General features: G+C 41.7%; 2 protein-coding genes across 3 annotated transcripts; one reads left to right on the top strand and one right to left on the bottom strand.

The window, feature by feature from the left end:
* Positions 1 to 10: 10 nt before the first annotated feature.
* On the bottom strand, positions 11 to 5,872 carry LOC122769531 (tubulin alpha chain-like). The gene is made up of 3 exons (XM_044026096.1): positions 5,642 to 5,872; positions 310 to 532; positions 11 to 180 (listed from the first exon to the last, which is right to left on the bottom strand). The coding sequence occupies exons 1-3, from the start codon at positions 5,870 to 5,872 to the stop codon at positions 11 to 13; spliced, it is 624 nt and encodes a 207-aa protein (XP_043882031.1).
* mamdc2a (MAM domain containing 2a) lies at positions 5,748 to 24,097 on the top strand. 2 transcript variants are annotated; one of them, XM_044025229.1, is made up of 14 exons: positions 5,749 to 5,911; positions 6,697 to 6,840; positions 12,002 to 12,252; positions 12,415 to 12,499; positions 12,618 to 12,755; positions 14,786 to 15,042; positions 16,502 to 16,595; positions 17,820 to 17,966; positions 19,262 to 19,527; positions 20,140 to 20,236; positions 20,453 to 20,599; positions 21,134 to 21,393; positions 23,425 to 23,509; positions 23,619 to 24,097. In XM_044025229.1, the coding sequence occupies exons 1-14, from the start codon at positions 5,884 to 5,886 to the stop codon at positions 23,678 to 23,680; spliced, it is 2,061 nt and encodes a 686-aa protein (XP_043881164.1). In that variant the 5' UTR covers positions 5,749 to 5,883; the 3' UTR covers positions 23,681 to 24,097. The 2 variants fall into 2 exon arrangements, with proteins under 2 accessions (XP_043881165.1, XP_043881164.1); XM_044025230.1 differs by lacking the exons at positions 23,425 to 23,509; positions 23,619 to 24,097 and having other exon boundaries at positions 5,748 to 5,911; positions 20,453 to 20,595; positions 21,134 to 21,267.
* Positions 24,098 to 24,936: the final 839 nt, after the last annotated feature.

Raw genomic sequence — 24,936 nt, 5'->3', positions numbered from 1 at the left:
AATTTACTCCTTATGATATTAAGTGTCGTACCAGTTTACGGATCCTGTCCATCACCAGGTCAATGATCTCTTTGCCGATGGTGTAGTGTCCACGGGCGTAGTTGTTGGCAGCATCCTCCTTCCCAGTTATCAGCTGCTCAGGGTGGAACAGCTGGCGGTAGGTCCCAGTGCGCACCTCATCTGAAGAGGTAATAAAGATATTGTTTTAGTTATGTAGGAGTTTTTGTGACCTGACTGAGTAATGCAACATCAAGCTGCTGTTACATGAAAAGAAAAAGAACACTTTCAGAAAGTAATGATGACACTCACTGATGACAGTCGGCTCCAGGTCAACAAACACCGCTCTGGGGACGTGTTTTCCAGCTCCAGTCTCACTGAAGAAGGTGTTGCTCGAGTCATCTGCACCTCCAATGGTCTTGTCACTGGGCATTTGTCCGTCTGGCTGGATCCCGTGTTCCAGGCAGAAAAGCTCCCAGCATGCATTGCCAATCTGGACTCCGGCCTGGCCCACATGAATAGAGATGCACTCACGCTGTGGAAAGAAAACAGATTTATAGTTGCCTGTGCACAACTTAAAGATCCTGATTTGGGTGAAATTATTTGCATTTGGCTGACATGAAATATAAAATATTCTCTTATATAGTATATATATATATATATATATATACATACAGCAGGAGGTGGGTCATCTCTATGGAGGCCAACATGTTTGACCATTAAAAAGTGTTAGCTTTTTAATGGTCAAAGCTAACACTTAAATGATAAGTGGAGGCTAGCATAGATTCTCCTAAATGTTTGGAATGGAAGGGTGACAGATATTCAACATGCTACCACCAATAGCCTATTTATTTATTTATTTATTTGAAAATACAAAATAAACTTTATTGTTAATTCATGAAAATAAATGAAGTTTAAAATGGAGGAATCTGAATTCCAGTAATGGACAGTAATAGTCTGCAGCCTCAACCTCTGACTGGTGCAGCACGGTGACTTTAACACAACTGTCTGTACTTGTATGTTTGGAAAGGCGTGTCAGCCACATCTGTACTGCTTCCCCTGTGAGTTACAAGTGGTGGTGGTTAATATTGTGACACGTCATCATTTAAATTCACACAATAGATTTCACAGTTATAATAAGAATAATAATAGTTCTGCACATCTTGTTGTGGTTAGTGTAACTACACAAAATGCAAACCGTTCATTCCTTGTCTACCGCTTTATCCTCCACATGAGGGTCAACATAAAGAGAGAAAACCTCGTCACACACAGGGAGAACATGCAGACTCCAAAGGCCCATGCTCAGACCAGGTCTTGAGTCTGGGTCTTTTTGCAGCGACTTGTCAAACTATTAGTTTCAACTTTACAAAAAGGGGACGGACGCACAATGATCAGAACAACTAAAGAGGACGTGTGTTTGGAAAGTAATAGTCTTTGTGGAACTAGGAGAGTTCCACGACATCCATGATGACAGTGACCCGAAACACATGTGCTCATGGCAACTATTGGTCAAGTGACACTTCTGCTGGACAGTGAAGGCGAGTACAGGAGAGAGTCTGTTCGAGGATAAGACTGACGCATTGAGAGCTCTCATTCAGATATGAATCTCTTGTGTCATCACTTTTTCATTTGTAAAGGAATGTAAGAGCTGCACAGTTTTGGCAACACAACACTCGGTGACATCATAGAGGAATATGAAGCCACCTTGTTTGTTGTTGTTGTTGGCTGTAAGAGAACGGATGCATTTAAGCTTCTCCTGACACTCCCACCTCTCACCCCTGATGAGACCATGGAGGAAGAAGCAAGCCCACATCATCATCATCATCATCATGTAGCATGAGGGCGAGGAGGACAGTGATGTGATGACAGCTTGTAGAATATAAATATATATATATATAATTATAAACACGTTTTCTTTAATGTTGTAGTGTTGTTGTCTGTTTGCGTCCAGTGACGATAACATCAGTAACAAAACTGGGCTTTAGTATCGAAAACCAATGAACCATCTCAACAGGAAACACTTTTTGTTCTTACCATGTTTTCTGAAGTTGAGTGAAAGTGAAAAGTTAAAGTGAAATGATGGTTGCCGTCGTCGTCGTCTTGGTTTTAAGAGTCTCGCGTAAGATGTAAGCTCCCTGATCTGTGTCCTCTTCACCTTGTCTCTCTACTTTATCAGGATCTAAAATGAAAGCACAGCTGATAAAGTGACATCGCATCATGTCACTTTATCACTCGAGTGACTCCATGACTCAATCTGCCTTTGATGTAAAAGACTTGTGTCAGTATCTCACACCTGCACACACAATCTCCCCGTTCCATTCAGATACTCATTCTGATTCATGGCTTCATGGATTCATGGATTCCATTAAACATCAACTTTTGATTCAAAACTATTTAATCAACTATTGATCCAGAGAATTTCAGCCTCTTCTGTTGGACTCTTTCATCTGTGTTCTCTTGGTTTTACAGCCACTGTTTATGTTAGCGAGGCAGCGGCGAGACAAGCACATCAGAGTTCTTCATTGATATGACATGAGAAAAAACCTCTGACCACACGTTGACTTGGTTACAATGACAATAGAGAAACATGACATCTAACAAGGTGAATATGATTAAATAACCTAAATCAAAAGGTTCAAAACAATGACTAAAAACCAGCTAAATACTAACATGTGATACTGGAGTCAAGTAATGTTTAATGAGGTCATTGTTTCTGAAATGAACAGTGTGTGGAAACATTTACTTCTTACGTCTTCTCATGTTGTTTGGAGTTAAATAAACTTTATACCACAAACAGACGTCCTCACGAGGAACCTCAGGTTGACTCTTGTTCAGCGGATCAACGCTGTGATGTTCGCAGTCGTGAGAAACAGACGTTACACAGCCATCACGACCAGTGTGGGGTTAAATGTCTCGCCCCGGGACACATTGGCACTTTTTTATTCCATTTTTTTTCCCTCTATTTGTTTTATTTCGGTTTTTTTTTTCAGGACAAATGTGTTTCTCATGTCTTTTGTATGCTCAACAGCTGCAGTGCTGCTGCGGTGCTGCTGCAGGCGAAGCACCTGTCGACCTCTGTGAGGACAGCTGCTTCCTTCTTCCTGCTTGGCTTCTCTTTCGTATCATCCCACTTCATCAGGATGTCAGCCACAGCTGCGACTGGACAGTGAAGTGACTGTTCTCCTCTGTGTTTGTCTTCTGCTCAGTGGGCGTGGCCTGGATCCTGAAGTCCCTCCTCAACGCCTCACCTGCAGTTCACCTTGTCATCGAGACTGTCTGTGTTCCGTTCTGTGGCTCTTTAACTTTATTGCCCCTTAACAGCGACCGCGTCGTGTCATATCCCAAGTGTCACATGATTTGAGTTGCGTCAGGTTTATTTGACCTGTTGTTCAAATGAGAAATGTGTGTAGATATAAACGTAGCTTGTAAATCATGTTCCAGGTTACCGTAGTAACGTTTGCTTATGGAATGAAATGATTTGACATGTCCATGTTTGTCTCTCAGTCTGAGACACATCACACGCTGGCGTCAGTGTTGATGCGTCTCCATTTCCTGCAGTATTACATAAAATAATATCCATCAAAATAAAAGAATATGAGAAATAAAAGCACACTGAAAAAGTTCACGAACTATAGTATCGTGCTATTAGTTCAACTACGTTCAAAAATGAATAATATTTGCAATATTTTTGAGATGAGATATATTTAAATTTCAGATATTGATATGGGATTAAAATGCAAAATTTAATTGATTGGGTTGGGTTTCAAGGGATGAACTGTGATTCACAGCTTCAACCTGTGGAGGGCAGCATTTAACCTCTCGTGTGCAGCCTGTTGGAATTTATAAGGAGAAGAAGAAGAAGGAGAAACAGTGAGTGTGTGAGCCAGAGCGTCTCAATGAGAATTAAAGTATCTCATCCTGTTTTTATCATTTATGTGAGATTTATGCACTGATGTCACTGATGTCATCAGCCTCAGGTCACCATCACAACAATGGAGGGAAGTGAACACAAGCGGAGCACTGTAGTGTTCGTGTGTCAAATGCAACGCACATGTTGTTGTGTTGAATGTGAACCATCACATCTGATCTGTGTTCAATCAAAAGTGAACAATGTGAAGTTCATGAGAAGACAAAGAAAAGCAAACACATCGACTTAAATAGTCCAAACGAAGACGGAGGAAACTTTGACTCGTTCCGAGTCCACGGAGAAAAGCTTCTGTTTTCCGACCACAAAACTTTAGCACTCCAAATATTTGATTACACTCCAGGATTTCATCCTCGTGTGTGTGTGTGTGTGTGTGTGTGTGTGTCGTTGTTGCCTGACGTAATCACCAACAGATGTACATCCAAACACCTCTGGATAGATTATGGGATGGACCTAAAACCAATGATCCAGATGTCTGCTGCTCTGTCAGTGGCCCGCCGTGTTGCATGTATATAAAGTAGGGCTGTCAAAAGATTAACATTTTTAATCAGATTAATCAAAGGGTAGCTGTGGATTAATCATGATTAATCACGATTAATTACCATACGTAAATATGGCAGAAAATTCTCATTTTCTCTTTATATTGTTGTAGGAACGGAAAGATGAATGACAGAATGCAGATGTATACGTTTCACATTTGTATTTTATTTAAAGCTGTTAGACTAAGTCAGATATGACCCTGTCAATGCTGCGTGGGCTTCATCCACGATCACATGACTCATGAGGACGATGGCTCACACCACTGGACTCATGTCGAGCTTTCATGTCTTTTAAGACCTCCACCGCTTTGGGGTAGGAGAGAGGAGAGGAAGGAGGAGGAGGAAGGGAAGGAGGTTACTGAGGGAAATGAAAGATAGAGCAGAGATGGAGAGCAGGAAGTGTCTTTCAAGAGTCAATAACATTAATAACAATCATCATTATATACAGAGTCATGCTTTGAGACGTTATCGTGTAAATAAATGTGACACAGGGATAAATAATTATCCTCAGTGTCTGAGTTCAATGATTGTTTTAGGAATAAACACCATCATCATCATCATCGTCATCAGAGTAAACCAAAGCTCAGATGTTCAAACTAAAGATGAAGATTATTTTACTGGAGCGTATGAAGGAGAGGACAGATTAACATAAAAATGTCCCTGAAGAGCAGCGTCCTCTGCTCCGTGCACACGTTCTGGTGCAAATTCATCTTTGTTACTTCACCCCACAGAGTAATGTTTTTGGTGGCTCTGTCTGTCTGTCTGTCTGTCTGTCTGTCTGACGTTGCGAGGTGAAGTCTGCCTTGTTTCATCTGTCCAGAGAATCTTTCTCCAGAACTGCTTTTGACTCTATTATATTTATTTCTGAGCCCCTGAAAATGTGTATGATTTCTCGACGGTTGATGTGATTCTGTGTGATAAACTAAATCTATGTTATGTTTAGCATGTTCTCTTTTGTCCTCCTGTGTGTGTGTGTGTGAGAGTGGCAGGTTCATGTGGGCGTGGTCTCTAACTCCTCCTCTCTCCACACCTGAAGCAAGTTACTCATCAGGTCTCACTGTTTAAAAACCCAGAGTTTGGCAAACTGACTGAAACTGGTAGTCTCCTCCTCTCCTCTCCTCTCCTCTCCTCTCCTCTCCTCTCTCCTCTCCTCTCCTCTCCTCTCCTCTCCTCTGTGAACCATTATGAACACAAAAGCGAGCCTGTGCTGTCGAGGCCCTGGACCCCTCTGGTTCCGGCCCTGACAGCAGGAGGAGGAGGAGGAGGAGGAGGAGGAGCTGCTGGAAACTCCGGGACATCCATTCATCACGACACCCACGGACTGACTCCATCTGTCCGGCCACAGCATGTGAGTGGAGGCCGGTGTGAGCTGCTGCTGCTGCGCTTCTGTCCGGAGCTGATTGACCGACATCCGTGGAAACGATGAGCAGCGTCACACTTTCTGTCCACGGTAAATGTCCAACTCTTTGTCCTTCTGTGTCGCTTCTTCTTCCTGTGAGTCCTCGTTGTAACTCGTGTCACTTTTATTTGTCAGTGATTTGAAAATTCAGTTTAAATCACCAACATGCAGTTCTCTGGATTTACTGTCAAGTGCCACAAGGGGGCGCCTGTGTCATTCCAGCACCTCGTGATTTATAATGACTTCTGGTGTTAAATCCACTTTAGTTTCATTTTTCTTTGTAAAGTGTTTATTAATAATCACATGCTGATGTAATGTTGCAGGATTTTGAACAAAGCCGGCTCAAGCCTTTACGGGGCCCTAAACTTTATTTGATTTTGAGGGCCCCTCCCCCCACTACCTGTAACACTATAATTTGTGTTATTTACAACAAACTTGTATTTAACATTAGACAAAAAAAGTAAAATCACAAAAGTTGCCACGTATTCATTTTCACTTTGTTATTCCAGGTGAACTCAGTGTGGTTTTGGTTGAACAGATGTGCAAATGTGCGCTAAATGAACTACAAACTTAACCATGGATAACTTAACACTAGACATCTAAAATATCTTCTTTAATATGTTAATAAAAAGCAGACGCTTCATGCGCTTATGTCTTAGGTCGGCCTGTGTTGCACATACATGTCATTTGCTGTAACAAGAAATCAAAACCAAAACAACAACAGTACACAATAACCCTCAATTATTTTTACCTTTTAAAGGTTTTTCTGAGACAAAGTCATTGTTTTGTAACGGACTTTTCTGTGTTGTGTGTTGTGTGTTGTGTGTCTCTTGCAGTGCCGCCGCCGCTGCTGCTGCTGCTGCTGCTGCTGTGTGGACTCATTGTGGCTCAGCCCCAGCTGCTGCCTGGATCCTGCAACTTTGAACTGGGCACCTGTGGCTACACATCAGACTCCGGCAGCTGGAGCATGAATGAAGAAGGTACTGTTGTCATGCAGGAACTCTGCATACTCACACAAACTGACCTGCTTTCAATGAGGAAACGTTTAGGTGGGAAGAGTAAGTCAGGGTCTCAGAGTCACAGAGTCTCAGGGTCACAGAGTCTCAGGGTCACAGGGTCACAGAGTCTCAGGGTCACAGGGTCACAGAGTCTCAGAGTCTCAGGGTCACAGGGTCACAGGGTCACAGGGTCACAGCTGCCTCAGGGTCTGCTCCTCAGGGTCTCAGTGTCTCAGTGTCTCAGAGTCTCAGAGTCACAGAGTCTCAGAGTCTCAGAGTCACAGAGTCTCAGGGTCACAGGGTCACAGCGTCTCAGGGTCTCAGAGTCTCAGGGTCTCAGAGTCTCAGGGTCACAGAGTCTCAGGGTCACAGGGTAAACTAAAATATCTGTTACCCCAGAGACTCTGTGTGAGACAGCAGCTCTAAACATGGGATCAGACAGTGAAATACAAATATAATACTAAATATGATGATTGGCTGTTGTCATGAACAGACAAAGAACAAAGCAATCATTATTCTCATTTATCTGTTAATTAAAGCAGCTGCAGCCATTATTGTCTTTATTCTAAATTTAAAATCGTTTGAGAGGATGAAGAACGATCTACAGTGATTACAGTTCAATGTTGTATTGTCGTCACAATGATGATAATCTTTGACTCATTGTGTTGTTTTACTGTACTTTGGGCTGCACAGGCTGATGAGAGGATGAGCGGAAGTGTGATGAGAGGATGAGCGGAAGTGTGATGAGAGGATGAGCGGAAGTGTGATGAACAGGAGCACATGTGAGGGAAGCCACGCCCATTATGAGCCAAGGCAGACAACACGAAGGGGAGGGGACAAACTGGCAGGAACTAGGAAACAAATGATACCAGTCACAGCAGAAGTTGGGACATTCTTTCAATCAAATGTATCATAGTCAGGGTTTATCGGTCCTGGTCCTGGTCTTGGTCTTGGTCTTGGTCCTGGTCTTGGTCCTGGAGACTCACTGCCCTGCTTGCTTTGATGAGGAATGATGTGTTCACAATATTTATGATGCAAAATAAACCTAAAATGAAGTAAATATTAACCTGGACACCAAACATGCTCATAATTTAATAATTTAACCAAATTATTATTATAATGTGTTATAAAAATATTGCTGTTCTGTCTGTGCCTCGGTCACAGCGGAAATCATTTTAACAAAGTCACCAGATTCTTCGTCAGAATCATTTTCTTAAAGAAAGCTTCATATTAAAAACAAAAGTGTGTCAAAAGCTGTTATTGGTAAAACAACAACATATGATGAAGTTTTACATTTTAAACTTGGTCGTAGTGGTTTTAATTTGACGTGTGTCACCACGTTCCACGTGACAAAAGCACAGTTCCCATCAAGTCCCTGTTTTGTTTTCCAGCCACAGGCAGCAGCTCCCTGTGTTTATGATCATCTGTCAGCTCAGTTTATGTTTCCACCGTGAAGACGAGTGGCGGCACCGTAAACTCAGTGTGTGCCATCTTTCCTGCAGCGAGTGTGTGTGAGTGTGTGCGCGAGTGAAGACAGTATGCTTCACATTCACCGAAAACAAATCTCTGCCCCCAAAACGGAAGCACCGAGCAGACTGTGATGGAACGAGCTGCAACCACCGGTCTGACCTCGGAGATGCTGGTGATAGACTGACTACACCCTCTGTGGCAGCAAACGGCCTCATAAAAAAGAAGACGGCAACGGTAGTGTTTTCTGTTTGGTTGCCGTGGCGATGTGGGTTTGAGCTCAGGAGGCTGCACCAAAAAAAGAACCCACGACAATTTGTGGGAGAAAGCGGGACGGACGTCCTCAGTGATTATATTCACCAAACAGAGACGTCAGAGACTGTGAGTTGAGACAGAATAAACACTGAGACAGAGACGGATGAAGTGAGGGTGAGAGCTGTCCCACAGACCACCGCGGTGGCGGCGGCTCATCGCTCGCTCGTCCCGGACAGTTTGTTGACAACTTCAGATAAAAAGGCCGTTAATATTGGAGACAATTAAGAACGTAGAATACTGTAAACACAACACGCTCCAGCAAAGACAAGTGAAGCACCTGCAGCACAATAACAGTCATCCTCACATGTCACCAGGTTTAAAGGTCCAGAAATGAAATATCATCTGTGTATAAGTCAGGAGCAGTCACATGTAAATAATGTCAACAACAACTTTAATGAATCTGTTCACTAAACCTCAACATGTTGTTCTTCAGTTTATCATTTACACGCGTGCATCATTTTAGTCTAATGTTTCACATCTGATCAGAACATCACGTCTGTGAAATATTCCTCAAACTAATAATAATGTGACAAATGATAAGTGACTGTATGTGTAACTACATCATTGTAGCTGATTATATTCAATGTGGTGTTAACTTTCCTGCTTTTACTCAGTGAGACAAACAAGACACCGGTGAGACACATTAGAATGGGACAGACGATCAGCACGGAAGACAGGAAGTGAGACTACACACCAGGAACATGAATACAAATAAAACAGCAAGTGAGACTACACACCAGGAACATGAATACAAATAAAACAGGAAGTGAGACTACACACCAGGCATGAATCACAATAAAACAGGAAGGAGACTACACAGGAACATAAATACAAATAAAACAGGAAGTGAGACTACACACCAGGAACATGAATACAAATAAAACAGGAAGTGAGACTACACACCAGGAACATGAATACAAATAAAAGGAGTCACAAAACAACATTCCTGATGAAACAAATGGATATAAAGTAACGTTAGCGTTCACCAGCTCTCCACTTACATCTGAAGAAAAAGCAACAGTGGAAACAGTGAAGGTCGATGGAGGCGGAGCTCAGAGCTGAGCCCTGCCCGACGACTGGAGCCTTCAGTGTCCGTCACTGTATCCTTATCACACAGGTGGGAGGCGGAGCCAAGTGACGCCTGTAGGATATCGATTCATTTTTAAGTTTGAGGAAACAGCAAGCAACAAATAAATATTGAAATATTTACTCGGTTACAAGTGCGTCTGTCAACGAGGTGTGGTCAGGAATATTAGCTCACCACTGACCAACAAAAACCTGGTCTGGTCAGTGGCCCAGTATTTCCATGCTTATTTAAATGGCACAGTAGATGAACCACTTGTTTAACACACACCCTCCTCCTCCTCTTCCTGCTCCTCCTCCTGCGGCTCCTCCTCCTCCTCATCAGTTCCATACAGCTTGAATGTCCATGTAATTCTTTCTCCTGATGTTGTTGATGGGACAGAGTCGTCGACAGCAGAGTCAGATGATGGAAAAATAGTGTTGTTTGCACAAAATGTTAAAATAATACACAGAAAGTTCAGCTTGTGAATCTGTTTGTGTGTAAAACATCATTCATGTCTGAAATGACCGCGGCTGAGCTGATGTTGCACTTATTTCCCAGGATTCCAGAGACTGTTTGCTAAAGACCAACAAAGAACGCTTCTTCATACTCGTCTCGACCTTTAATGAAACATCCTTGCAACCATTTGTCTTAAAAATACAAGTGTGTGTGTTTGTGTGTGTGTGTGTGTGTGTGTGTGTGTGTGACTGTAAGGCAGATCCCGTCACATCAGTCTGTTGCAGACTTATTGTGTCTTTAGTCTGCATGTGAACCTGCTGCTGAGGTTCCTGATAAACTTCATTTGACCAAAAAAGGGATTAAAGACACGACTGTAAATCCTTGATCCTCCTCCCCAGCCTGGTTCAGACCTGAGTGCACTTAACACAACTCTCCATAAACACTGTTTATATCCACTCGTCTCTCTGCTGGAGGACATGAGGACAGTTAAAAAAGAAGGGAAGATGGAAACTTTTTAGTCTTTTTAAAGCATGCATATCCATCTACTTTCTGCTTTCTTCTTTTCTGATTTGTTCTTTTTGATCTTCTTGTATACACAAGTTTTATCCATCATCCATCCACCAAAAATAACTAAATACAAATGTCTAAATAGACATTAGTACATTAGCTTGAATAATCTGAGTTACTGCACTTGGCCACACGGTGTGATAGTGGCTAACACGGTTACCTTACAGAAAAAAGGCCAGTGTTCATGACCTGGTCCGACTGAGGGCCTCTCTGTATGAAGTCTGCATGTTCTCCAGACTCCTCCCATCTCTGCGACCTGAATAAATGAATGAATGAATGAATTGCACCATGTTATATTATGATGATGATCGCTGGTCTCGTGCTGCCCTCTACTGTTGGGATGGGGCCAGGTGTCGTATCACGTGACCGCACTGAGAAGCAGATGTTCCGTGATAACAAGGAATATGAGACTGAGTTGCTGTTGTTGCAGAGATGTAACGTGTCGGCGACATCAGCTGCTTCTCCTGCTGCTGTCATCCAAAGTTTTTGGACTTCATCTTTCTTCATTTCCTCCAGAGATGAACTGTGATTACACTTTATAGGGAATGAGGAGGGGCCTAACATAGAGCCCTGTGGCACTGTTGCTGAGTCAAAGGGCAGAGGAGATGTTGGAACCTCATCTATCCGTGTGGAGGAAGTTGGTCAGTGGCTCAAGGCAGGAACAGGAACAGATGGTTTCCACAGCTTTCAGTGTGTACACTGTGCTGTGGAGGTGTGTCGTGTATAAGGCTGATTTAGTGACGTGTAATATTTGAAAGGTAAAAACGAATCCGCGTCTTCTGAGGCGCTACTCGATGCCTGATTTTGAAAAATGCCAAGAAATGGGCTGAGAGTTGTGTGAGGGTAGGAGTCGGGAGAGAGTTGCAGCTGTTTAAGGAGGTGCTACCCACGCTGTGGAGAGACAGGCAGCAGAGCAACGGCATTGTCATTGAAAAAGGGGAGGAGTCTGGGCTTACACACCTCATGCTGGTACATTTATTTAGTTTATTAACTTAAATAACACATTAAGTAAAACCCCTTTATTCTATATTTTTATATTATATCTCATCTTGTTAATTGGTACAATCCAAATATCAGCAGTTTTCATATTCTAGTGCAAGGTTGCAAACGTATTAATTGTCCCCAGTGTGTATTCGTCATAAAAGGTCATAAAACATTCTGAAATATAACAATAAATTGCAGATTTTGCATTTTCCTAATTGTGTTTCACCTACTTTCATTCTGAAAATCATCCATTTTTATTTTTGTCAATTATTCATGTCGTCGTCACAGGACATTTGATAACCGTGGACTCGACCTTCTTGTCTGACGAGGAGCCCGCGGTCCTCGTCAGTCCAGTGTTGGAACAACACGACTGGAGCTGTTTGAGACTCGTGTACCAGATTACTGGACAAGGTTCCCTTCATCTCCACCTCAGACCTGACAGTGATAACTTTGACCACCAGCTGTGGACCGCCAACACAGCCTCTGACAGCTGGCTCATCGCGAGCGTGGACCTACGTAACACCACCGCCCCCTACCAGGTAGAGAAGAAGTCAGAAGTCAAGTCTTTGTAGAGAGAGAAGGTTTATTCAGCTAACCATGATTATGAAGCTCCTCTATCCTTAAAACTGCAGTGGGTATTAAAATAGAGCTGTGATCAGTGATGTCACGGTGTTGGGGTGACAAAGTCTTTACCTCCACAGGTTCTGCTTGAAGGTCGACCTGAGTGTGGGTCGGGGAACAGCGTCGCCATCTTTGAGATTCACATCGTCCCCGGTTACTGCATAGGTCTGTGTCACATGTTTCACCTTTGACATCAGATCATGAGCCTCATCAAACTGTGTTTATATACTGTATGTACGTGAGGTGGACTTTCACCAGTGATGGCTGTCTGTGATGTCACCAGAGTGTAATTTTGAGGAGCATCACCTCTGTGGCTACGGTAACAGCTGGAACCCAAATGTCAACTGGTATGTTGGAGGAAGTGTGGCCACAGAACCTGTGTCTAACCTGCTGGACGACGACACCAGCAATAACCAGAGAGGTACACACATTGCATTACATTACATTACATTACATGTCATTTAGCAGACGCTTTTATCCAAAGCGACTTACAAAAGTGTATTTAAACATTACAAATAAGAGCTAGAAGTAAGTAAGAGCTTCAAGTAGATCAACCTATGAAGTTTGATCTACGCACGCACACACAAACACGCACGCACACATCCCACAATCCTTAATTTAACATTAAAAAAACAAAGAAATAAACAAGGTATTATTCGAGATGAAAGGTCATAATTGTATTATAATATCATTATTTTAGTGTGTATTTATTGACTGAGAACGTGTCCTCAGAGCACCTCTGAATGTGTGTGTTGTGATCAGATCTGAGGACACGTTCAGGATCAGGATGGTTTGGCAGCGTTCAGACCTGAAATGAGTGTGTTGTGTCTGTGTTTGGATCAGATGCATAAAAAACCACAAGTATAATGTGCGTGTGTCGCTGCTGCTGCTGCTGCTGCTGCTGCTGCTGACAAAGAGTCACCACGTTTCACACCATCAAGGATGTGAGTGTGTTGCCAGAGGCCACCATAGTTCATTATCATTTCAAACTCAGCACTGACACCAACAGAAAGAACTGACAGCATCTTTGATCACACAGGGAACAAAATGACATAAAATCAAGATCACAACAACACAAGCAGCATTTTGTTTAGAATTGTCTGCATATACAATGTTTAAAATAGCAGTGGTTCATCTGTCCAGAGAGGAAACATCTTTAGCTTTTCCCTGACTGTTAGACTCGTGTGCAGAATACTGAAGACTGAGTTTAGTGAGCATGTTTTCAGTGAGAGTGAGTGCTCGTCTCTGTGCATCATATAACCACATGTCTCTGTTTACTGTTGTGATCCATGGTTACAGTTGTACAGTACGCTGCACACACGTCAGCCACAGTCCAGTTTTTCACTGTGAAAAGACCGTGTTTTAGAAGCAGTTTAGTTTAAGTAGCTTTATTTTTAACTCATTTACAACAAATCAACTTAAAAAGAATATTATTTCTATTGCAAATATGTACTGTATGTACATTGCTGCTTAGATGACGACTTTACATTAGACGACTTTACATTAGACAACTTTACATTAGACGACTTTACATTAGATGACTTTACATTAGACGACTTTACATTTTACATTGAAACGACTTTACATTAGATGACTTTACATTAGACTGACTTTACATTAGGCGACTTTACATTGAACTTTACATTAGGCGACTTTACATAAGATGACTTTACATAAGACGACTTTACATTAGATGACCTTACATTAGATGTCTTTACATTAGCGACTTTACATTAGATTACTTTACATTGAGCGACTTTACATTGAGCGACTTTACATTAGACAACTTTACATTACTTTACATTAGATGACTTTACATTAGATGACTTTACATTAGACGACCTTACGACCTTACATTAGAAGACTTTACATTAGACGACTTTACATTAGACGGACTTACATTAGACGACTTTACATTAGATGACTTTACATTAGACGACCTTACGACCTTACATTAGATGTCTTTACATTAGACGACTTTACATTAGATTACTTTACATTAGACTTTACATTAGACTTTTTTACATTAGACGACTTTACATTAGATGACTTTACATTTTAGATGACTTTACATTAGACTTTACATTAACTTTACATTAGACCATTTACATTAGATGACTTTACATTAGACGACTTTACATTAGATGACTTTACATTAGATGACTTTACATTAGACGACTTTACATTAGACGACTTTACATCAGACGACTTTACATTAGATGACTTTACAATCATTCTTCTAATGACCTTGAACATATTTCATGAGAAGCTCTTGTCTCGTTCATTATCTATGTTTTAGTTCACACACCAGACTCTGATTGGCCGCTTGTTGACAAAGAATGAACACAACCTTGAAACAAACTGTCTGTACAATAACATCCTAAAAACTGGACTCTGGGTTCTGGGCTAGCCTTACCTGTCTGTCTTGTAAACGTTCATCTCATTCTCCAGGACACTACATGTACGTGGACTCTGTCTACGCCAAGCACTTCCAGGAAGTAGCCAAGCTGACTTCACCCATGACCACGGTGCCCATGGCCGGCTGCTTGTCCTTTTATTACCAGCGAGACCAGGAGAGAGGAAACCTGTTCTCCGTTTTCACCAGAGACCAGCTGGGTCACTACGAGGAGATCTGGAGGCCGGAGGTTTATTCTACTGCAGGCTGGCGTCTGGTCAGCGTCGACATCAAAGCCCTTCACCCACTGGAGGTCAGTACTGGTCAGTGTGACGGTCAGTGTGACAGTAAAGACGTTTCCAGTTTCCTACAGTAATATTTTCCCAACTCTTGCAGAATTAGCTCTGTGTACAAAATACTAGATGTTGTTCTATTTGTGTTTTGTTAATTATTATATAAAGTTACATTTTTGGGACTTTCTTTCTACAGTTCTTTTTGCTTTATACCGATCTTCTACTAGAACCTTCCTAGAATTAGCAGCAGTGGCAGCGACCGAGCAGCACCCAGAGCTCTTATGAGCGTATGAGGTTTGGGTCATAGTTTATCATTTAGGGCTGTCAATCGATTTAAAAACAACTCATTTATCGCACAATTGCAGAAATAAACCTGAAGCTTGTAACAGATATTTATTTCTATAAAATCATGGAATGAATGTAGAATCAAGTAGAAGACGGACACAGTTGGAGTAATCTGCAGCTAATCTGAGATTAACACAGGAAGTTGTAACCTTCCTGTCTGTGACGAGGTTGCTCCGTCACAATAACAAAGGTTATCGTTACATCCAGGAGGGACTAGGAGCCCCATGCCGACCACACACACATACACACAGATGCAGGTTATCAGCAGTTTTTATGAGTATAATAACATTTCAGACCATCACAACTTTGTTTGTGGTTTGTTTGGAGTTGTTGTCGAGGAGGAGAAAGAGAACATCATCCACTGACCTGTCACAAAAAGTGAACTCATTTTTACTCCTTAATTACACCGTCATTTAAATGAAGCAATAAAAACAATGTGACCATATTTTATTCTATGTTTAAATAAAAGAACCTGAAATCACCCTCTCAATTAACATGACCGAACCCGGCCCGACACAACCGGTCCCATCGGGTCCCAACAGGCCTGGGTATCCATGGTCTGTGTGTGTTAGGGTGGAACGACGGCCATGGACTCTGAGATTGTCAGACTTGTGTGTCGGCAGTTTCATGGTATGCTGTGTAATGTATTTTCCCAATTATGGTGAATTATAGACACATCTGGTCCTTCTCTGTTTAACTGTTGTGTTTGTGCTGATGTGTGCAGATGGACACATGCACACATACACTCACATACACTCACTTTCCACTTTACTGCTCTGTCCTTTTCTTGCTGTTGTTCCTGCTGCTGTTACTGTTACTGCTGCTGCTGCAGTGGAAAGAAGCTTGCGTAACATGACTAAGTGGGTCAGTTCCTCTGTAAAGTGGAGCCAAGAGTTGCACAGAGCTTTTCCATCGAGCAGCGGTCGGCGAGCTGACCCATGTTCCTGAACCCATCCTGCAGAACACTGATGTCACTGTCTGCCGTCCACATCTGGTTCAGCTCATCAGGAGAAGTCATCGGGGTTTACAACGTGTCTTTTACAGTCCACAGAGCGCGCTCTCCAGATGCTCGCCCTGAGTCATGTACTGATGTACTGCTCATTACCATGTGTTTATCTGTGTGTGAATGAGCAGGTTGTGTTTGAAGTGGCTTTCAACAGCGCCAGAGGAGGATATGTGGCCGTAGACGACATCTCCTTTTCTCCGGAATTCTGCCACACTGACACAGGTGAGACCACTCTGCAATATCAAGTACGTCAAATCAAATCAAATCAAATCAAACTTTATTTGTACAGAGCTCAATTACAATGTACATTATCTACGAGAAGAGAAACACAACAGTTCACACAATGAGGAAGAGTTAGGCGTCAGGTCGTAGAAGTTAGTCACACGAATCATAGAGTCCTGAAAGAGACATTTAAAATCCTTAAAGATGTACAAATACAAATTATTATTGTTGTTATTATTATTGTTATTATTATTTTCTGGTCTTTTGGGAATAAGCAAATAAGAACCCCACCTCACGACCTCCGCTGACCTCCAGTGTATCACAACAGTTTTAAAATGACTGCTAACATTAAAGGTAACTTTTTGTAAGAATAATGACTGTAAGCTGTTTTTACAGGAAGTAGTAAATACTGAAATCAGTGGCTCTTATTGGTGGGACACGTGTCTTGCACTCTTGCCTCGCAGCAGGAAGGTTGCTGGTTCGTGTCCTGCTCCTTTCTGTTAGCGTAGCTTTTCTCCAGGTTCTCCAGTTTCCTCCCACATTTCCAGAGAAATGCATGGGTTACTTGCCCATAATTCATAATTGTGTGTGTGTGTGTGTTGAATGTTTTGCAAGAAATTCCAAATGTTCTTTATTATTTATTTATTTATTTATTTATTTGAATTTGTTCCCCTCCGTGTTGTTTGTGGGGCGTGATGATCAAGACCATGGTCTGGATGAAAAAGACAATAAAACCACATGAAAGCAGTGTCAGAAAAACAGCTAAAGGTTGAAAACTGCAGAGTTGATAATTGATGAAACGTTTCTTAATACTCGTCGTAAAACTGCAGCCACTAATGTTCCTTAAAGTGAGGAAAAAAACCAAACTTCCTTTACTTGACATGAACACAGCAGAAGACGCCCACAACAACAGTGTTACCTCGAGATCATTTAGAAAAGATGTTAACCGTTGTTTCAGCTTGTTGTTCCTGTAACATCTTATTTAGACAAAGTTAAGTATTTTCTTCTTAAAATTAGATGAATTCTCTGGTGCAAAACTTTTTCTTTTCAAGATTATTTATTTTTTTAGTCAAAAAAATACTTATTTTCCTTTTTTGTTGTTTTTAATACACTGATACCAGGAAGACTGATGCGTACGACGACGTTAAAACATAATAGGATAGTTTTCTTTCTGTTTAGCTGTTTTCACTGCATCATGTTGGACGTGCTGTGTTTGTGTTCCAGAGCCGACCTTTGACCCGTCCATAGCCAACTGTGACTTTGAGAACAGCCTGTGTCTGTACTATCAGGAGCGAGCGGAGAGCAAGGTGTGGAGCAGAGTTTCAGTCAAGGCCAACACTTACAGGATCGGAGACCACACGACAGGAGCAGGTGAGAAGCCTTCATTTATCCATATTCAACATTCTTCCCTCCTCTGCACATGACCAAACCATCTCAACCACGACTCTCTTACTTTATTTCCAAACTATTTAACCTGAGCGGTCCCTTGAATATGTTGATATCTTATCCGGTCCCTCCTGGTCCCTCCTGGTCCCTCCCGGTCCCTCCCGGTCCCTCCCGGTCCCTCCCACTCTTCAGCTCTGACTCTTCCACGTTCTTTGTTTTCCTGTGGCTCAGTGTGTCTGGTAGACACCACCTCCTTCTGCACACTTTACCGTGAAAGTGAAACTTTTGTCTAAAGCATGAATTGAAAACGTTGCGTGATTGTGAAGTGACGTCCATCATTTAATCATCATGGTAGAGTTTGGAACGGTAAAGCTCTGGCTCAGGCTTGTTTTTCTCACTGAGAACACGTGGTAGTGCCACGTCGGCGAGATACGTCGCGTGACATCGTACCGGTGTGACGACAACAGTGCAGCACATCCAGCAGCTCTTTGTTCCTGCTGGGTTTGTGGCACTTTGTCTTCAAATGTCTTCAGTAAACTTGTTTTTACAGGGTGTGAAAGAATAGAGCGGTTGGGGCTGCTTGTTTTGGTCTGATTCCCAATGGAAACACATACAAATATGAACCACACTGTCTCAAACCGAAGCGTTGGCTTAAGTAATGTCTCTGTGTCTCTGTCAGTGAGAGGTTGTACTGCAGGAGCATCATAACTGTGATCAATATGTTAAAATCACATTACTGCAGGTGTTTTTGGCTGAATCATTTAGAGAGGTGACATGGTGAAGAAGTGGTTAGAGCTTGAATGTTCTCCTGGGGGTTTGGGTTCTCTCCGAGTTCTCCAGTTTCCTCCCACAGTCCAAAAACCATGCAGTGTGCACAGAGGAGCGTGATCCAGTAACGCGTCACGCGGGGGATTTACTGCTCAATGTGGTCATTTGACCTGACGCAATAAGTTCTCTGTACAAGTCCAGACGACTGAGCTGCTCGGTGTGAAGATCTGTGCCGTCGTGTCAGGGGCAGTGAGTTAATGAGCTATAACGGCCTCCTCTCATCCCAGTTATAAAGTTTGTTTTATTGTGCATTTTCATCTCTGTTGGTTTTTTATCCTTCTCTTTAGTTTTTTTGTGATTATCTAACATCGTTTGGCACCAAAATATTGATATCCCTCCCTTTTTATGTAAAGCTAATCAGGTAGTTTTTGAAACTGAAACTGAAATGTAAAATCTCTCTCTTTAATTAATTACAGTACTAACCTCATGGTTTTTTGTCTCACCTCTCTTAGGCCGTTTCCTCCTGGCAAACACTCCCTTCACGTCGAGGCCTGGTTACATGGGTCGCCTCCACGGTCCCCTTTTACCCGGGAACCACAAGTACTGCCTGAGGTTCTACTACATGCTGAATGGATTTGGAAAAGCAGACAATTCTCTGGTTCTGTACATTTTCGATGAGAACAATGTGGCCCAGGAGAAAGTGTGGAGTGTTGCCGACACGTCCAGAGCTGTGTGGACTCTGGTGGAGGTCACCTACATGAAGCCCATGCTTTCCAAGGTATGGATGAGGCAGCTGGAAGCGTTTGACCCTCGTGCATCATTTTCATCTTTTTTTGAATTAGTTTTGCCACAGCCAAAATAATAATAATTAAAAAAGCCAAATGTTTGTGTATTTTGTGAATACATACTCACACTCAAAGCCTTAAGTGCAAAAAACGTCCCCACTAAAACCCATTATTAACAATAATCATCATCCTGTCATCACAATATGAACATGCTGATTTGCTTTTATGCAAAAATGGAAGTGAATGGAAGCAAATATTCTGCAAATCAATGAATGTTGTTTTTTTATGATCAGGACTGAGAAATAAGAACAAGCGTCAATAGAGTTTGCACTTCATGTGCTGAGAGGGTAGTTCTAAGTGACACTACACAATATTATTATTTTTATTATTATTATTATTATTATTATTATTATTATTATTATTATTAATAATAATAATAATAATAATAACAATAATAATGTTAATATTATTATTATTATTATCATTATTATTAATGATAATAATAACAATAATAATAATAATAATAATAATAATAATATAATGATGTCAATGGTGATCAGTGACAAACTTCATGCATATTCAGTAGTTTTCTGTGTCTCTGCCAGGTAGTGTTTGCCAGCATCTGCACTAATTTCTGGGAGTGTGGCCTGGTAGCCATCGATGACATCACTGTCAACATGGGAGACTGTCGAGTCACAGCAGGTACTGCACAGTAGGACACATGTCGATACAATGGTGCAGAAACACTGTGAAGCCCAAAGACGAGTGGAGCCACCGTGGAAACCACGGCAACGGTGGTCTCCTGTGTGTCTGTGTGTCTGTGCTTTATGGAACGAGACGTCGTGATCCATCAGTGAAAAATAAAAGACTAGATAATGTGTCATGCCAAATATTTACTCCCTGCACTTCTCTCCACAGGTTCTCTGCCCGGTCAGTGTAACTTTGAAGATGGAGTATGTGGCTACATTCAGGACAGCGCTGGAGACAAGGCCGACTGGCTGCGAGTCCGAGGACAGACCCCGACTTCCTACACGGGGCCCAGAGGAGACCACACCACTGGGGTGGGTGAGTCATTCTTCTGTCCCTGCTTTTTTCATCTGTGCAGAGAAGACACTCCATCATCTGCATGGTTTAATGGCGTGTTTTCTGTGTTCAACATTAACGTCATTTCCACTGTAAACCGCTCGCTCTCAGCTCTCTGCACTGTTGACGTCATCAGTGTCATTTTGTCACTCCTTCACTCGAGTTGATCCGAGTGACACAAGCTTGTGGACCAGCAGCTCCTGCGTGATTATCTCGATGGAGTTTGGTGTGATGGGGAAACTTCAGTCTCCACCAGTGACGTTAAATATAAAAAGGATATTGTAAAGATTTTAGACTCATGTTGGTGATTGTTATGTTTTCAGTGAGCACCGTTGACAGCCCTGAATGATCCCTTAAAGATGCCAAACTCGATCTGTTTAATAAAGTTTAAACAGATCTTTAAAAACATAGATGATGATTTGGTAATGTTAGTTATATTTCACTGCCTCTATGTATATATAATTGTGTATAAACTCACCTAAAAACGTGCTGTTTCTGAACTCACACTGGCTCCAGGTCACTACATGTACATCGAGGCCTCCCTCATGCGCCCGGGTCACAGAGCGCGGCTGCTGACCTCTGACCTGCGGGGCTCGTCACTCCCTCAGTGTGTGACCTTCTACTTTCACATGTACGGCTCTGGCACTGGTCTGCTGAGCGTGTTACTGCGCCGAGGCAGCGGACGGCAGGACACGCTGCTGTGGAGGAGACGCGGAGAGCAGACCATCAGCTGGATGAGGGCAATGGTGGACTACCGCTGTGACGACAGACACCAGGTGAGCAGAGATCACTTTCCTCTTCTGTCATGGAACCTGGTCTGAGCAGGTACTGAGAGTACCGGGTACTGTCGAGTCGAGCCGGTTAATACACACCACTTTATACATATATATATATATATGTATACTCCTCATCATCATCTTCGTCAACTGTTTTCCTCTTCATACTGCACAGTCAGCACTTTGTCTCATGCTGCGCTCCAGTTGTCAGGAGCAGTTTGGTGTTCAGTGTCTCACAAAGTAACACATGCAGACTCATGAAACCGGAGATCGAACCCCAGACCCTTCAGTTGAAATACGACCGGTTCGACCACTTCACTGTGGCCGTCCCACCTCATGTCAATCAACACCAACAAACAGTTAGTATCGATAGTATCGTAGTTCTTCTCTATGAATGAATCAGGGGACGGAGAATGTTCTTGTTCAGCGCAGTGCAGATGTTCTCAAACGTCACCTGAGAGAATATTCAGCTCTCACAGTAACAACAGATTGTACTGAGCCAGATTTATTCCCACTAACATAGTTTCTCATCCTCCTCTTCTGGTAAAGTGAGATTAGATTAAGATGGAGGGGCTCTAATAATTATTAGATTATTATTTTTTGTTATTTGATCTCATACTCTGGTATAAACAGTACCACAGGTTGAGAACCATGGAAGTACAGTAGACCATAAAGCAGGGGATGGTTTAGGGCGTGGCCGTCATGTGACTGACAACCAAAACACTGTCAAAGGTAGCAACACTGTAAACGTCAGAAGAGCAGTGTGTGTGTGTGTGTGTGTGTGTGTGCAGGTCAAGTTAAAGAGCAGTTAAAGGTAAAAATAGACACTAATGACACGAGACCTCAGTGGACACGATGTCTCCTCCTCCAGCTGATCTCAGAACAGCTTCCTGTGAAAGATGTGATTGTGTGTGTTTTTTTTTTTTTGTCTCCCATTAATCTTGCAGATGACTGCCATCTTGTGGCGGCAGCACACTATAGCATTTACTATAGTTTTGACTGAATGTGTTATGTGTGATGTATTATTGACACTAATGTGTGGTCCAACCCGTCTGTCTGTCTGTCTGTCTGTCCATACATCTATCTGTAAATATATGAGAGGTAAATATCATCTCTTAAATGTCTGATCCACTTTGAATTTAAGTCGTAACATTTAGTCATTTTGGAGTAAGTGTAATTGATTTGGAATATTAGATATTACAATGCAGTCTGTGATCAATTGAATAGCAATATTAATGTTATAACTGAATTTATATAACGTACATAAGGACATTTGTTAGAACGGTTTATGTAATTCTTGTTGAATGTGCTGAGAGGTTATAACAGAGGTTATAAGAATGTGTCTTATATTATGTTTTATATATGTTTTATAACGTAAACAATCTGATGAAAGATTACTTTCATTTTCACCAATTATATAAACACACACACGAGCAAAAAGGACTTAAAATGTTTAAAACTGGATTGAATTTGTGAAATTTGGAAATAGGTCACAGTTCAAAGTTCACTGGTCTTGTTTTTACGAACAAAAATGAAAGAAAAACTGTTTATTTTGTGACTTCTACACAATTATTTGCTACTAAAACTGTGATATAAAATGAATCGTAACTTTGACTCAACACACAGGATGTCCATATAAGGAGTTAATGTACGAGTGTTGTAACGACACGTGGGAACAAAGAACAAAAACAGACTGTGAAGAATTCCAAACATGGTCAGTAAAATGACAGGAAATGAGAAGAAGCAATTGGGATGTGTTTATGTGAAGCAGGTTAAACAGGAAGTGGAATGAAATAAAAACAGGAAAGACTCGTTTATAAGAAGTCTTTTATACCAAACGCATAAAATAACGTCTGTATGCTCGTTATTGTATTGACCCGTGTGTGCATCACATTTGTTATTTGTCATGTTTAACATGGACGATAAAGATCATTATTGCTTACATTTCAGTCTTAATTAGAACCTTTAGATAATGAAATGTTATTTATCTACTGTCCTGTGGTTAACAGACTCTCTGTCGTTCCTGTATAGATTATATTTGAAGCTATCCGAGGCCCGTCACTACGCAGTGATATTGCCATTGATGACATCCTTTTCAAAAGAGGACCATGTGAAGGCAAGGTTCCATTTCTAATTCCTCTGAGTGTGTAATGATTAGATGTTTGTGTTCATATGGATTGTTGAGTGGATTTATAACATCTGTATCGTGTTTTCTTTTCTTCCAGATCCTGATGACATCATTGCATACTCAGGCTTTTCAGAGTATTTTAATGAGATTGAGAACTGAGTGTGTGTGTGTGTGTGTGTGTGTGTGTTTCAGAGGTGGACTGCTTGGCTTTTTGTGACAATTTACACATTTGTAGAGCAAAGTTAACGTTGATGCTGTCACTTGAACTCAGTTCAGTCTTTTCAGTATTTGTCCTTTAACTATTTTTCCCATTTCATGATCATAATGGAATTGTATTACACAGAAGGGAATGCCTGTGATTTCATCCATCGACAACAAGTCTATTTACTCCTCACATCATACACACGTGTGTGTGTGTGTGTGTGTGTGTGTGTGTGAACCAAGAACCTTCAAGAGGAAAAACAGGTTCTCGCCACTTAACAAAGGGTTTGGCCAATAAAATCAGAGCTGCCGTAAATATACAATATCTTCTGTACATTTTTAGACCGGTTTCACAACCTGGCAATCTACTGTGTAGTGGGGCAGGGGCAGGCATGCCTATGTGCGACCTGGGGCCAAAGGAAGTCTGGCCCTGGGAACTGAATTTCATGTGGACCTCTATATGGACCTCCACACATTTATTGTTTAATTGTTAGTCACCTGAGTCAAGTGCTGCGTCTCTGATAATATGCAACGTAGCCTTGATATTTTATTGGTTGTTGAATCAATGAACAGTTGATTTTTTTTTTTTTATAAGGTCTAATATGTCACTGAAAATAAAATTGTACGTCTATTGTAGATCACTGTGATTTTGCTTTATTTTTTACCTGATCAGCCCATCATAATATTAAGATATTCTTAAGATATTGCTCAGTTGGCTTGGATTTAATTTTCTGTTAAATCAGTTTTCGGTGTTATGAGAGTGCTGCGCTGTTTAAAGGCAACAACTTCTAAATTGTTATGCCCTTTAAGGCCTGTTGACACTGTGCTTTTACTTTTTACTGTCAAATATCCACTGTTTATGATCTGTATCACATGATCTTTGAGTGACAGCGATGGAAGGAGTTGAACTCTCATTGATTAACAAGGATAATCAGTGGAGCTTTAATCGGCTGGGAATTGTTGCAGGTGTTTTGCAGATCTTGGGTGAATTCACATTTAAATGAGCTGTCTCTGTCTCTGGTGGACACAGAGAGACGAGTGAGGACATGGATCCGTCTAAAAAAGGCCTAAATAAATGATTGAGGAGTTGATTCCCTTGCAGTGAGAAGCAACTAATTAGCTTGTCATCATTAGAGGAAGTGGTCAGTGTGTGACAGTTGTGAAGCCATTGATCGCGCCCGGTGATTCCATCCACACTCCCTGGAGGTTAATCA

The sequence above is a fragment of the Solea senegalensis genome, linkage group LG5, assembly GCF_019176455.1.
Source record: "Solea senegalensis isolate Sse05_10M linkage group LG5, IFAPA_SoseM_1, whole genome shotgun sequence".
Classification (NCBI taxonomy): Eukaryota; Metazoa; Chordata; class Actinopteri; order Pleuronectiformes; family Soleidae; genus Solea; species Solea senegalensis.
The sequence above is the reverse complement of the archived record's forward strand: the minus strand, read 5'-3'. Positions and strand labels throughout refer to the sequence as shown.

Bases quoted from the DNA above. Each gene is read 5' to 3' on its own strand.
- LOC122769531 (XM_044026096.1), bottom strand. From the start codon at position 5,872: ATGTCGGTCAATCAGCTCCGGACAGAAGCGCAGCAGCAGCAGCTCACA. The intron at 533-5,641 runs GTTCACAGAGGA...TTCTTTCCACAG, and splicing joins TCGCTTTTGTGTTCATAATG to CGTGAGTGCATCTCTATTCA. The intron at 181-309 runs GTGAGTGTCATC...TTACCTCTTCAG, and splicing joins CCTGGAGCCGACTGTCATCA to ATGAGGTGCGCACTGGGACC.
- mamdc2a (XM_044025229.1), top strand. From the start codon at position 5,884: ATGAGCAGCGTCACACTTTCTGTCCACG. The intron at 12,253-12,414 runs GTAGAGAAGAAG...TTACCTCCACAG, and splicing joins ACACCACCGCCCCCTACCAG to GTTCTGCTTGAAGGTCGACC. The intron at 21,394-23,424 runs GTGAGCAGAGAT...GTTCCTGTATAG, and splicing joins GCTGTGACGACAGACACCAG to ATTATATTTGAAGCTATCCG.